The sequence below is a fragment of the Eubalaena glacialis genome, chromosome 9, assembly GCF_028564815.1.
Source record: "Eubalaena glacialis isolate mEubGla1 chromosome 9, mEubGla1.1.hap2.+ XY, whole genome shotgun sequence".
Lineage (NCBI taxonomy): Eukaryota > Metazoa > Chordata > Mammalia > Artiodactyla > Balaenidae > Eubalaena > Eubalaena glacialis.
Window position 1 is genome coordinate 17,512,724 of NC_083724.1, and position 12,464 is coordinate 17,525,187.

Below are 12,464 nucleotides of genomic sequence, written 5' to 3' on the forward strand. Positions count from 1 at the left end.
TTCAGGAGTTTCACTTCCCGTCTTGTGAACTTGAAGCATGAAGCAATGGGGTACAGTGGAAAGTGAGCTGCCCAGTGTAGGCTGGAAGCCAAGTTCAGGCCCTGCCACTTTACTCTGTGGCCTAATAAATTTACTTCCTGGAACTTCAGATTTTACACCAGTAAAATGGTGAAATGACTTCTTAATCTGCTACCCTCCCTGGATCATAAGAGATTCAAATGTGGTTATAATTGTGTGAATATGTTCTAAGTTGTAGGGTATTACACAAATTTAAGGCATTATTATTAATTTTTCTTTTTTTTTTTCTATTCCACCCTTCATCTCTGTTTAATCCAGAGAATTTAAATGGCTGCAAAGAACCTGTCCTAGGCCTAACTTTCCTTTTTCTTCCCCTTATGTTTCTGTCATATCATTTCTTTCCTTTCTTGTCCACCTCACCTGCAATTTTCAGAATTCCCAGCTGGGAGAGGGGACTGATAGGAAGAAGGCCAGTGACAGCCTTGGATACAGGAAATATTCCAGTCGTATTTTGATTTTCCTCCTTGGAGTCTTGTATATTTGCTTGAACTAACACACAGATGAAGAATGCTTACTTAAATATGAACAGAAACACAATCACATATAGCCTAGACACACACAAAAATGCACGCCTTCAAGCATACTCAGAATATAACACAGACATTTGTATATAAGGAATCACATACCAACACTAGAGTGAGGACCTAACTGAAACATCTGGAGACATCTACATCAAATGCAAATATTCCCCTTGCAATATAATCACACTTCCTTCCATGCAGACATGATCACACGAAAAGGAACAGGAACACATAGAGGCATGTGCACAAATACATATATCCACTTTCACTAGCACATAAGGCCTATAAACACACCCAGGCATGTTCAGCAACTCCAACCATGCTCCAACCAAAATACACTCTGGAACACTCAGTCACAAACACACTCCTAAATGTGGCCATATTTCCAGTTTTTGACAACTGTATTTTCCAAGTGTCCTCATTGCCCTTTCTTTGACTGCACTATGCTGGGAAAGCTGGCTGCCTGTGCTTTTCAAAGAATTTCCCTTAACATGACCCACAGTAACCCCAAGGACATTGCTTTCTCAATGATAATATCTACTCTTTCCTAAATGTGATCATGGAGTGACACCCAACAGGAAACAGCAATGTGTGCTCCCCACCTCGAACCATTTCAAAATCCCCTGAAAGATTCAATGGACCATCAAACAATACTCATTTGCTGCAGAAGAAACCTTTGCTGCAACTCCCATCATGCAGTCACCCCAGCTCTATCAGCCCACATGTTTCTGGGGTCATCAAGAAGAGCTGACCTCCTGAGGTCATCCCACCTCCTGCCCTGCCTCTAGCCTGAATTGCTCGTGATGAGACCAGGAAGCTGGACTTGTCTCCCTCTATTATAATAAGTGCCACTTTCAACCAAATTATTTTCATGCTTCCTTCATGACAGTCATAACTTGGTAGGTAATAACTTCAGAATGGCATCAAGTGACAAAGTGACAGAGTATATTTTACATATTTGCTCAAAAGTTAGTGGTTAAATATGGATCTTTCCAGCATGCCTCTAACAGCCTTATTTATGATATGGGTTTATAGAGAAGACGTGAAAAATGAGAACTGGATTTATAAAGACAAAAAAAATATCAGGGACTAGTAGTTAATAAATAGAACATGCTAAGGGATAACCAGGATATTTGTGAATTGACTTAAAGTAGGGGGGTGGCTCTGAATCTGGAGCCTTTTGAGTCGCAAATAGAATTTAAATTATATGCAAAAGAAAAGGGAGAAGTGAGCCAAGACCTAGATCAGTTGAAACTACCAAAACTGCTTTGTTTTAACATGGCTAAAACATATAACATGAGATGGTTTCTACTCAAAAGACGAAGGAGAAGAAGTCTGTCCTTTTCTAATCTCACTGAGGCCCAATCTCTTAGTTCTAATTCAGTTTGATGGGGTAAGAGTTGAGTTGACTTTCCCTGTCCTGGACTCCTTAGCTGAGTTGGTTGAAACATCCACCTGGAAGTTCTGTATTTTAGTACAGTGTTTATTCCCTCTACATTGTAAACTCCATGAGATTAGCAGTCCTGTATATCTTGTGCACCACTAAATCACCAGCCTTTAGCACAGTGCTTGGTACGTTGCAGCATTTAATACTTGTTAACTGAACAATCACTGTGTCCAGCTGGGCAAGGAGCACATCAGGAGATTTTCCTCCTCAAGTGGAGGCTGTTGCTTCCTGCTGTCTGCTGTCTGCATCTGCTGTTCCTTCTGGCCGCCATGGTTTACCATCCAGCAAGGCTTTTCTGAGTCGTCTCCAGAAGATGTGCCGCCCCAGGACACTGTCCTCCCACTCCAGGTAGGTATTCCTGTTGAGAAGGCGATACAGCTCTACCTGCTGCCGCAGCAGGGACTTCTCCAACTTGTGCAGGACTATGAAGATGATGCCAGCATGGCTGCTAAGAAACTGCCAGGTCTGGGCAATCTCATACTCAAAGATACACCATCGGCTCTGGATGAAGTGCTGGGACACCACGACAATAACCTTCCGGCTTTTGTGGAAACCTTCCTGGATGATGTTGGCGGCAATGGCCACCCCAGGAATAAAGTCTCTGTAGTGAAGGCAGAGCTGAAAGGGGGGCACCCCCTCCTCCAAGTTCTTTACCAATTCATTCCTCACCCAGTCTTCGTCCTGGCTTGAGTAGATTACAAAAGCATCATAGGTGCTTTCACCTCTGCCATACTTTTTGCAGCCAGCAAGAAGCATTAGGTGGAAATAGAACTTATAGACCAGGACTCCTGCCACAGATACCAAGAGGACGGTGAGAACCGACACACTAATGATCATCTTGTTCATCTGACAAGTGGCATTCCTGAAACTAAGCACGGGCATGTCCTGCATATCTAAAGGTTGTGTACACATCATTTGCTCAGCTCCCACCAAGAGCTGCCTCTGGTCCTTGACCCACTGCAGGAAACTCTGGTGTTCACAAACACAAGCAAAGTCATTCTGAGTAAGATTTAACAAAGCAAGGCTCCTTGGCAAATGCTGTAGTTCTTGCTCCTTGGACTCCATGATACGGTTGAAACTGCAATCCAGAATCCGGAGGGAGTGGAGTGGTTTATAAGGAAGTGTATCCAATGACAAGAGTTTGTTGTGACTCATATTTAGCACCTGAAGTCTAGGGAGGGAGTGAAATGCCATCTGGGATACCTGTTCCAGTTGACACTTAGAGAGGTCCAGGATGATTAAGTTAGTCAGTTCTGTGAAGATATCAGGAAGCAAGTTGTTCTGAAAAGAATTGCCTGCCATTTTCAAGGTTTGGAGGCGGACCAAGCCAACAAAGATGCCATGGAAGACAACTCGGGTGTTGGTATAAGAAATATCAAGGTAACGGAGGTTTCTGAGTGATAGGAATACTGAAAAATCATTGGCCTGTTTCAGATTGGAATGCTGAAAATCCAGATGTTCTAGTTGCTCTAAGCCCAAGAAGTTTGAATTCATAGTAATGACATCATTGAAGCTCAGATCTAAATGCTTCAGTTTGGTTGTCCCAAAATCAGTGTGAGAACAGCAACCCTTGAAACTCAAGCGATTTCTTTTGAGATCTAGAAACTGAAGGTTTGGTAGCTCAAATTCAGTGAAAGTGCTCATACCTTTGTTGTCTATGAAAACAAACTTTTTGAGAGAATTGAGCTTCAATGTGGGAAATTGTTTAAAATTACAGTTAATCAATTCTAAGTGTTGCCATCTGCAATCTTTAGGAAGGGCTTCTAGACTGTCTAAATCCAGACTCAACAGAGAAATCATAGAAACATTTACCAAACAATTAAATAAGCCTGTATCATCCCTTGGGAATTCACTGAAGTATGCTATCCGAAATTGTTCGAAGGTCAAATTGCACAGTCCCTCCAGGACAGATCTGTCAAAACTTTCCAAGTTCCTTTCATTTTTAAATTCTCCCAAAACCAACCGATTGATTTTTAAACCAGCCAGACCTTGAATACAAATTTTCATTACATGTGTACTATTAAAATTACTTCGCAAAATCAGTTCATTGAGCTTAATTTCTTTAAAGGTACCTGGTTCAATAAAGTCTAAAGGGTTCAGGGACAAATCTAAAGAGAGGTTGAGTAGGGGCATTTGATGGAGAACCTTCAAGTCTTCATGATAAACATTTTGGATTTTGTTATTAGAAAGATCCAAGTGCTCCAGGTTGGGCAGGTTAGAAAAATATTCAGGAAACTTGAAGGAATGGATAAGATTGTGAGCCACATTAAGCTCCTTCAAGGTTTTGAGATGTCCAATGGGGAAGTCCTCTAGAGATGCTAGGTTTGTCTCCACGGCTACCAGCTTCTGTAAACTTGATAGCCCAGAAAAGGCTCCCAGGGCTAAACTCTGTATAGGGTTTCCTGTCAATATCAAGGTGGAGAGGTGGTTTAGGCCCTGAAATGCATCATCTTCAATCATCTGAATTTCACATCTACAAGGAAAAGAGATACAGATTTCATAATATTTCTGCTGAATAAAAAAACAAAATGAAATATCAACACAGTCATCTAGGTCTTCACACAGATATGACATGCCATATGATGATGCATAGGCAAAAATATCAAGCAAGGCAGATGAAGCAAAGAAGAAACCCCACAAATTTGGTATTATCATACTGACCCCCATGACAATCTCTTTTTATCACACTAGGCACACATGCTAAGCAGAGGCAGCCCATCCAACAGAGGGAAATCAGTTAAAGATCAATGATTGGGGCACGTGAAGACTGAACCTTGGATCAACTTTAGCCATTTCCTGCCACACATAATTGTGATTATATATCTGATTGGTACAGATGAGGCAGATAGTTGTTAGTTGTTAGGCATGATAAATGACTAGTGAATGTCAAATTCAAAGGTATAAAAAATTACACCAAAGTGTCACAGATATCCTTAATGTTCATGAAGAGTTCTCCATATAGGGCTCATCACTTAATGTTAATCAGAGTATTAAGATGAAGAGAATATTTAACTTGGAAGCAGGAGATGTGAACATGAATCTCTGGTCGCTGTCAACAAGGCATGTGCATGTATATGAATCCCTTAAACTCTCCAAGCCTCAATTTCCTCATCTACAAAAAGAAAAAAATGTATCAATAGATTTCCATAGGAAAAAAAAGGCTGCCTGGTCTATCACAAAGCATCCTTAGAAGATAAGTGGAGTTACTGTATATGAAGAACACTGTGAAGCAACATGAAAAGTCAGAGTATCTATTGCACTATAATCTGTCCTTGCCCTAATCCAGAATCTCCTCCTGGCTAACCAGGATGGGGAGCTAGCCTCTCTCCAAGCACATATTTAAAGCCTCTGAGGGTAGTTCCTTGGGTATGTGGTGCGTCGAAAATGAATTATAAGGGACATTGATGAGAATCTTTTGTTTAAAAAAAAGCGTTGGTCTGTCTACCTCAATTCAGTATATTTCTTGACAAAATTCTCATTCAGAAAACTGAAATTTAGAAACTAATGGAATGCTATAATAGTATTTTATGCTTATAAAATCTACTTTACAAGGTTTTTAATATATATAGCGTGTTAACATTTAGTATCACAGTTAACCCTGTGGGGTAAGGTTCACCATTTGTGTTTCACAGATATGAAAACTGAGAATCAAGTCACACAAAGTGACATGCCTCAGGCCATATGGCAGTAAATGTTGGAGGAGGACCCAGCTCAAGTCTTCTGACCTCCATAAGGCTCTATGTCACTGCCTTCAAAATGCTTGATCCCCCCTTTGTTGTAGTCTATCAATATCCAAGTTAGAGTATAAAACATAAAATGATCACTCTTCTGCAGAAATATCTACTATCCTCTTGTCCTTTACTAAGAGTTTCTATAATAAAATCATACATAAAATGTTTCTCCATTTTTCACAAACCCTTATAGAGATTATAGCCCATTATCTATTACATTTCTAAATAAGGTCCCTGATGATGAAAATGATTTTAGGATTCAATTCCCCCCAAAATGATGATAATAACTTCACCTGTTCTAATGAATGATATACTTCCCTGTATCAGAAAAATAAAACATTAGTCACTGTTCTTTCTCACAGCAGATGTTTTCCTTTGATCTTGTTATCTTTCTCTTTGGGTTACTTGTATCTTTCTAATTCCTTATCCTCTACCCCGCTTCCAATATTCTAGACATTATTTGAATCCCACTCAGTTCATGAACTCTATATTGATTATTCACTGCATAGAAGGCCCCTTTTCTGTACAACACAATGTCTTGCCTCTAGTTTGTAAATGACTTATCACCTACTCTTATATATTACTATCCTTATTATCTCAGGTTCAAAATCCAAAACCAGAATCAAGTAGCATGTGTTGAATGTCTACTATGCTGAGCACCATGCTCAGGATTTAAACATATCAATTCTTTCAAGTGGATATGCCCTCCTTAATAGCTAGGGTTGTATGTTATATATCAACATACTCTCGTTTCCTAGCAGAGTGAACAACATATAGCAAGTAGTCAATAAATATCTGCTGATGAAAGAGTTTGAGTCAATTTACTCTCCTAACTTAAAAGAAAATCAAAGATAGAATTGTCCTTAGAGACTGTCTCATCCAACTGCTCATTTCACAGATAAGAAAGCTGAGACCTGGAGAAGGGAGGTGGCTTGCCCAAAGTTATATAGCAAGTAAGATGTCTGTTGAATGAATAAATAGATGAATGAAAATGAGACTTCATTAATCAGGCTTTCTGACTTAAGAATGAAATGATAAAACAATGAACATTTCTCCTTGTACAATGGTAAAACTCATACATTACCTGGATAAATCCAACATCTGCAGTTCTGGGAAGTTGGAGAAGCTATGGCTGTTTAAATGACTCAGGTGGTTAAAGCTCAGGTCCAGTATCTTGGTCGATGTGGGGATGTTGTCAGGGATTTTGTAGAGATTCAGCTCCATGCATTGGTAACTAATGTTAGGAACCACCTGAAATGATCAGACATTAGATGCAGTGTCTTGCTGCATGCACCTTACCAGACCTCCCAGCAACTCTCCTCTCCTAGGCCAGAGCCTGGGATGCCACTGGGACAAGCACAGGGGCCAGTCAGCCTTCTCTCATCCATCCATCCATCCAGTCATGCATCCACCCAATCATCTGTTCATCCATCCACCCATCCATTCATTTATCCACTCACTTCATTCTTATAAAATGTCTTACTCTAGATTAGGAAGGGAAAAGCACCTACCCAATGTTTAACCTCTGCTATCACAATGGCAGCATTTAGCGAGAAGCAATGGAGTCAAGTGGTGAAGAGCTGAAGCTCTGGAGTCCGAAAGCTCTGGGTTTCATCCTATCTCTTCCCTGTGATTTGCAACAAGGGATTTTGTTGTTGTTGTTGTTGTTGTTGTTTTAAATTATTTATTTATTTATTTATTTATTTTGGGCTGTGTTGGGTCTTCGTTGCTGTGCACAGGCTTTCTCTAGTTGCGGAGAGCGGGGGCTACTCTTCGTTGTGGTGCGCGGGCTTCTCATTGCGGTGGCTTCTCTTGTTGCAGAGAACAGGCTCTAGGTGCGCAGGCTTCAGTAGTTGTGACACGCAGGCTCAATAGTTGTGGTTCGCGGGCTTGGTTGCTCCGCGGCACGTGGGATCTTCCTGAGCCAGGGATCTAACCCGTGTCCCCTGCATTGGCAGGCAGATTCTTAAGCACTGTGCCACCAGGGAAGTCCCACTGTTGTTGTTTTTCTAAATACACCTCTCGTTGTATACAAGCTTAGGGAGACTGCGAGTCAGGTGTCCAGACCTTCCTTAGTCATAGCGCAATTTTTGCCAATTGTATTCTTTCCCTTGGATCACTGACCTTTGAGCAGATGAGATAGAAATGGGGACAAATCTTTGAAGTGCATAGACTTCAGTGGTGGAACCTAGTGAATAAGGTCAAGCGCTTGATGCTGTCTTGGTTCCTCTGCTGATTTCTATCATACTTTCCCAAATTCTTTGTAAGCCTTGTTCTCCAAACTCCCATTTAATTTCCTAATTCTCTGATTCTTCAACAAAATTCTTTGCTTAAGCCAGCTAATTTTGGTTTTCAGTTTAAAACCAGTAGAATCTTTTAAAAGGATTAATGAGATAAGGTATTAAAGAGATTATCTCAAAGCCTGTTACAGTGTAAATGATCAATAAATGTTAGCATGTATTATTATTGGCTATTATTAATTCCCCACTATATGCAGGCTTGTTTCTTATATGTTACATGTTTGAATTTAATCTTCAAATAAACCTTTTTAAGAAGAAGAATTCAGTGAGATGAAGTAACATGCGTAACGTCTCACAGGCCATAGTGCAGCTCTTTGCTTTATTCACTTGTCCCCTGAAATGTTATTCCTCACAGAATCCTCACAGCCCATACCGTCTAATAGAGGATGGTGCCGGGCATCATCCCTTACCCTCTTTTATCCTCCTTCACAGGAGGCATCACTATCTAACATTATGCCTTCTGTGTGATTGTTCCATACGTACTGTTTGTTTCCCTCACTAGATTGTAAGCTTTGAGACTCTAGCTCTCTGTCTCCAGCACTCAGAATGATGCCCGGAAAATGGTTAATGCTCAATAAATATTTGTCGAACAAATGAATTGATAACTGATTACATGGAAGTTTATTCAAATCCCAGTTGAAGGCATTTTCTGCTAAGTGCTGTGGGCAGCACAAAGACCAATGTGATAAGGCTCCAGACTTCAGTGAGCTCACAGTCTAGAGTAAGAGTTTTGATAGGAGCACAACTCATTCCTAAAAAGGGTCTTAAACCAGGCTTGGAAAATGTTCCCTTTGGTTCAGAAAAGGTAGAGATCAATCCTGGATCCAGGGATTGTAGATTGTAGAAGGCTTCCAAGAAAGAGAGTATTTCCAGGTGGGTCTGGAAGGATAAGTGAGATTTGGATATGGAAAGAGGAAGAAGGAGGGAAGAGTGTGAGTACACAGGGGTGGAAAACTAGCTCAGATTAGCTGGTGGGTGGCAGGAGTGGTGAAACCTAAGCCAGAGGGGAAGCCAGAGCCAGATCAGGAGGGCCTCATACTTTGTCCTGTGGCAATACTTTTAATCACTTAACACGTATAAATTGAACAACTACGTGTGCTAGGCACTGGGATAAAGTGATAAATAAAACCAGCAATGATCTTGCCCTCTTACAGATTCCATTTCAACAGAAAGACAAACAGTGAACAATAAATATATATATATATATTCACAACACTATATGTATTTTATATATATAGTTTATATATGTATAGCCAATGATGTGATATAAAAAAATAAAGCAGCATAGGAGATTAGAGGCAAATATAGGGAGTGGGGAGCTCTACATGAGGCAATCAAGGAAGACTTCCCAGAGGAGGTGACATTTAAGCAGAAATTTGAATGAAGTGAGGGGTTAAGCTATGAAAATATCTAGGGCTGCACTGTCCAATATGGTAGCCACTAGCCACACACGGCTGTTGAGTATGAGAAATGTGGATAGTTTAAATATGATAAATGTAAAATATATACAAATCTCAAGGACTTAGTACCGAAGAAAGAATGTAAACTATCTTGTTAATAGTCTAGTATATATTACATTTTGAAATAATATTTTGAATATACTGACTTAAATAAAAATATTATTAAAGTTAAATTCACCTGTTTGTTTTTATTTTTTTAACTACTAGAACATAGTTTAAAACATAGTTTTAAATTCAGTTCGTTAAAATTAAGTTAATTTGGTTAAATAAAAATTTAGTTAAATTTAGTTTATTAAATGTATCATTTAAATTTAAATAATATCATGTGACCCATTGAGCAGCACTGATCTAGGGGGAAAGCATTCTAGCTAGAGGAACTAGCCAGTGCAAAGGCCCCATGGTAGGAAAAGGTCCTAATAGCAATGGAAAGTTATTAAAAGTTTTTAAGGACGGTAATTTGTTAGATCTGAACCTCAGGAAAAACAACAACAATGACAAACAGCAGACGAAAATGAGCAGATTAGATTAAAGGAAGGGGGCTAAGGGGTCAGGAGATGAGTCACTGCCCAAGAGTCAAGGCCAGGGGAACTGAGGATATGCCCTAGGGTGGCACTGAGGTGATGGGCAGGGTTGGACAAGTTGCAGAAACTGCGAGCATTTGGGGCATGGGCAATGGGAGGAGCCAGGAGTGGCTGTAATTTATCCTGGGGTGACCATGATTGGAGGATCTATACCCACTAACTGAACAGCAGGAGGGACACAGGGAGGAGGACAATGAGCAGGGAACGGGGGGAGCAGAGGACGTGGAAATAACACATTTGTCTTTGTTACGTATTAAAGTACACAATTTCCCCCATGTCCTCAACGTCAGGACTGCTGGTTATGCTTTTCTTGAATTTCTGCCACACCCTAGATCCCAGGACATTCTTCTGGCTGTTTGGTTCTGCCCTGGACTTTCCAAAGGAACTGTGAAGTCCATGCAGGGGAAAAACAAAGGAGATCCTTCATGAATGAGATTACAAACCAGCTGGTTGGTGTTTCACAAAGAAAGAAAGCATTGGGCTTCCCTGGTGGTGCAGTGGTTGAGAAACTGCCTGTCAGTGCAGGGGACACGGGTTCGATCCCTGGTCCAGGAAGATGCCACATGCCGCGGAGCAACTAAGCCCATGCGCCACAACTGCTGAGCCCGCGCTCTAGAGCCCGCGAGCCACAACTACTGAGTCCACCTGCCACAACCACTGAAGCCCGCGTGCCTAGAGCCCGTGCTCCGCAACAAGAGAAGCCACTGCAATGAGTAGCCCCCACTCGCCGCAACCAGAGAAAAACCCGTGCACAGCAACGAAGACCCAACGCAGCCAGAAACAATAAATAAATAAAATCATAAAATAAATAAATTTATTTACAAAAAAAAGAAAGAAAGCATTGCCTTAGCTGATATTTTGCATCTTTCCCTGTCTCTTTTTCTTCTCTCTTCATCACTCTTTCTCTGTATCTCTGTCTCTCCTTTTCTTTTTCAACTCCTTTTCTTTTCATTTTTTGGACAGAACTATGACTAGATTCAGAAGTCTGAAGTCCACTTAGAAAGTTCTTTCTATTAAGAGACCAAAAAAATCTTCTTCCTGAGATTGAAAGGGGCAAAGCAACAGCTTGAAACAGAGTGTACAAACCACCAGCGTTAAGCAATGACAGGAAGCAGGCTTCTTACAACTTTCTATTAAAGCCCATAATTCTTTTATCAATGTGAAAACTAGTCTCAGAGAGGTTTAATAACTTCTGCAAGGTCACACAGCCCAAAAGTGAAAGAACAGTGAATTTAAGCAGGTCTATCTGACCTGAAGTCCCTAGAAGCACTTTAACTCCTAAATGGGACATGACCCTATGGGCTGCTTGTTAATGTCCTATAGCCATGAATCATTTGGTCCCTGTGGTTTCTTAGGTCTTTAAGGTAATTTGATGTCTGTTTGCAAATGAAACTAACTGGGGCCTGTCATGGGAAACTGAGCAGAGAGCAGTTTTTCAGAAGCAAGGCAAAGCTCCAGGAAACCGAGCTGCCTCCAACCACGTACCTGTACACAAGGGTCCCAGCTCTCCGACCTCAGGCAGAAGAGGAAGGCCATGGCTGGGATCAGAGCCGCAGCCAGGCGGGTGCGAGGCATCATCCTGGCATTTTCTGTGACCAGAAGTGGCCTTCTGAAAACATGACCCTCTGTGTCTGCCGGTCAAGGCACCCTCCGAGGCACGGTGCTGTCTTCTCCTCACTGCCCCAGGGCACTGACTGTATTCAAAGCAGTGCTGGGTTAAGGGAGGAGAGGAAGTGAGAGTGGCAACCTTAGCATTCTGGACTTTTGTTTCTCTAATATTTATCTTCTCTGTCACTGGAGGGGAAGTTAGAAGAAGAAGAAGAAAATGTCTGCAGACCAGGGGCTGGAGTAACAGCAAGAGGAAGCTGGCTTTTATCCCAGGAGGTCATCTGACCTCAGAATTAGTGAGTTTAGGAAAGTAATCAGACTGGTCGTACAGCATGTGTGACTAACTACCTAGGACGGTGGCCTCCCACTTTTGTTTCAGTAGTGGAAACTTACTGTCTGTATTAATTTCCTAGGCCACCATAACAAAAGCCACAGACTAGGTGGCTTAAACAACAGATATTTATTTTCTCACAAAGTTCCGGAGGCTAGAAGTCTGAGCTCAGAGGGTCAGCAGGGTTGATTTCTTCTCAGGCTCTTTCCTTGGCTTGTAGATGACTGTCTTCCCCCCTGTGCCTTCACATGGTCTTTCCTCTGTGTGTGACTGTGTCCTAAGTTCCTCTTCTTATAAGGAAATCAGTCAGTCAAACTGGATGAGGGCCCACCCTAATCCATGACCTCATCACCTCATTTTACCTTAATTACCTTCTTAAAGACCCAATCTCAAAATACAGTCACATT

General features: G+C 41.2%; 1 protein-coding gene across 2 annotated transcripts; it reads right to left on the reverse strand.

Moving 5' to 3' along the window:
* Positions 1-1,550: 1,550 nt before the first annotated feature.
* On the reverse strand, positions 1,551-11,940 carry TLR4 (toll like receptor 4). 2 transcript variants are annotated; one of them, XM_061200998.1, is made up of 4 exons: positions 11,604-11,689; positions 7,289-7,404; positions 6,862-7,028; positions 1,551-4,519 (listed from the first exon to the last, which is right to left on the reverse strand). In XM_061200998.1, the coding sequence occupies exons 3-4, from the start codon at positions 6,999-7,001 to the stop codon at positions 2,254-2,256; spliced, it is 2,406 nt and encodes an 801-aa protein (XP_061056981.1). In that variant the 5' UTR covers positions 7,002-7,028; positions 7,289-7,404; positions 11,604-11,689; the 3' UTR covers positions 1,551-2,253. The 2 variants fall into 2 exon arrangements, with proteins under 2 accessions (XP_061056981.1, XP_061056980.1); XM_061200997.1 differs by lacking the exon at positions 7,289-7,404 and having other exon boundaries at positions 11,604-11,940.
* Between the last annotated feature and the right edge of the window lie 524 nt (positions 11,941-12,464).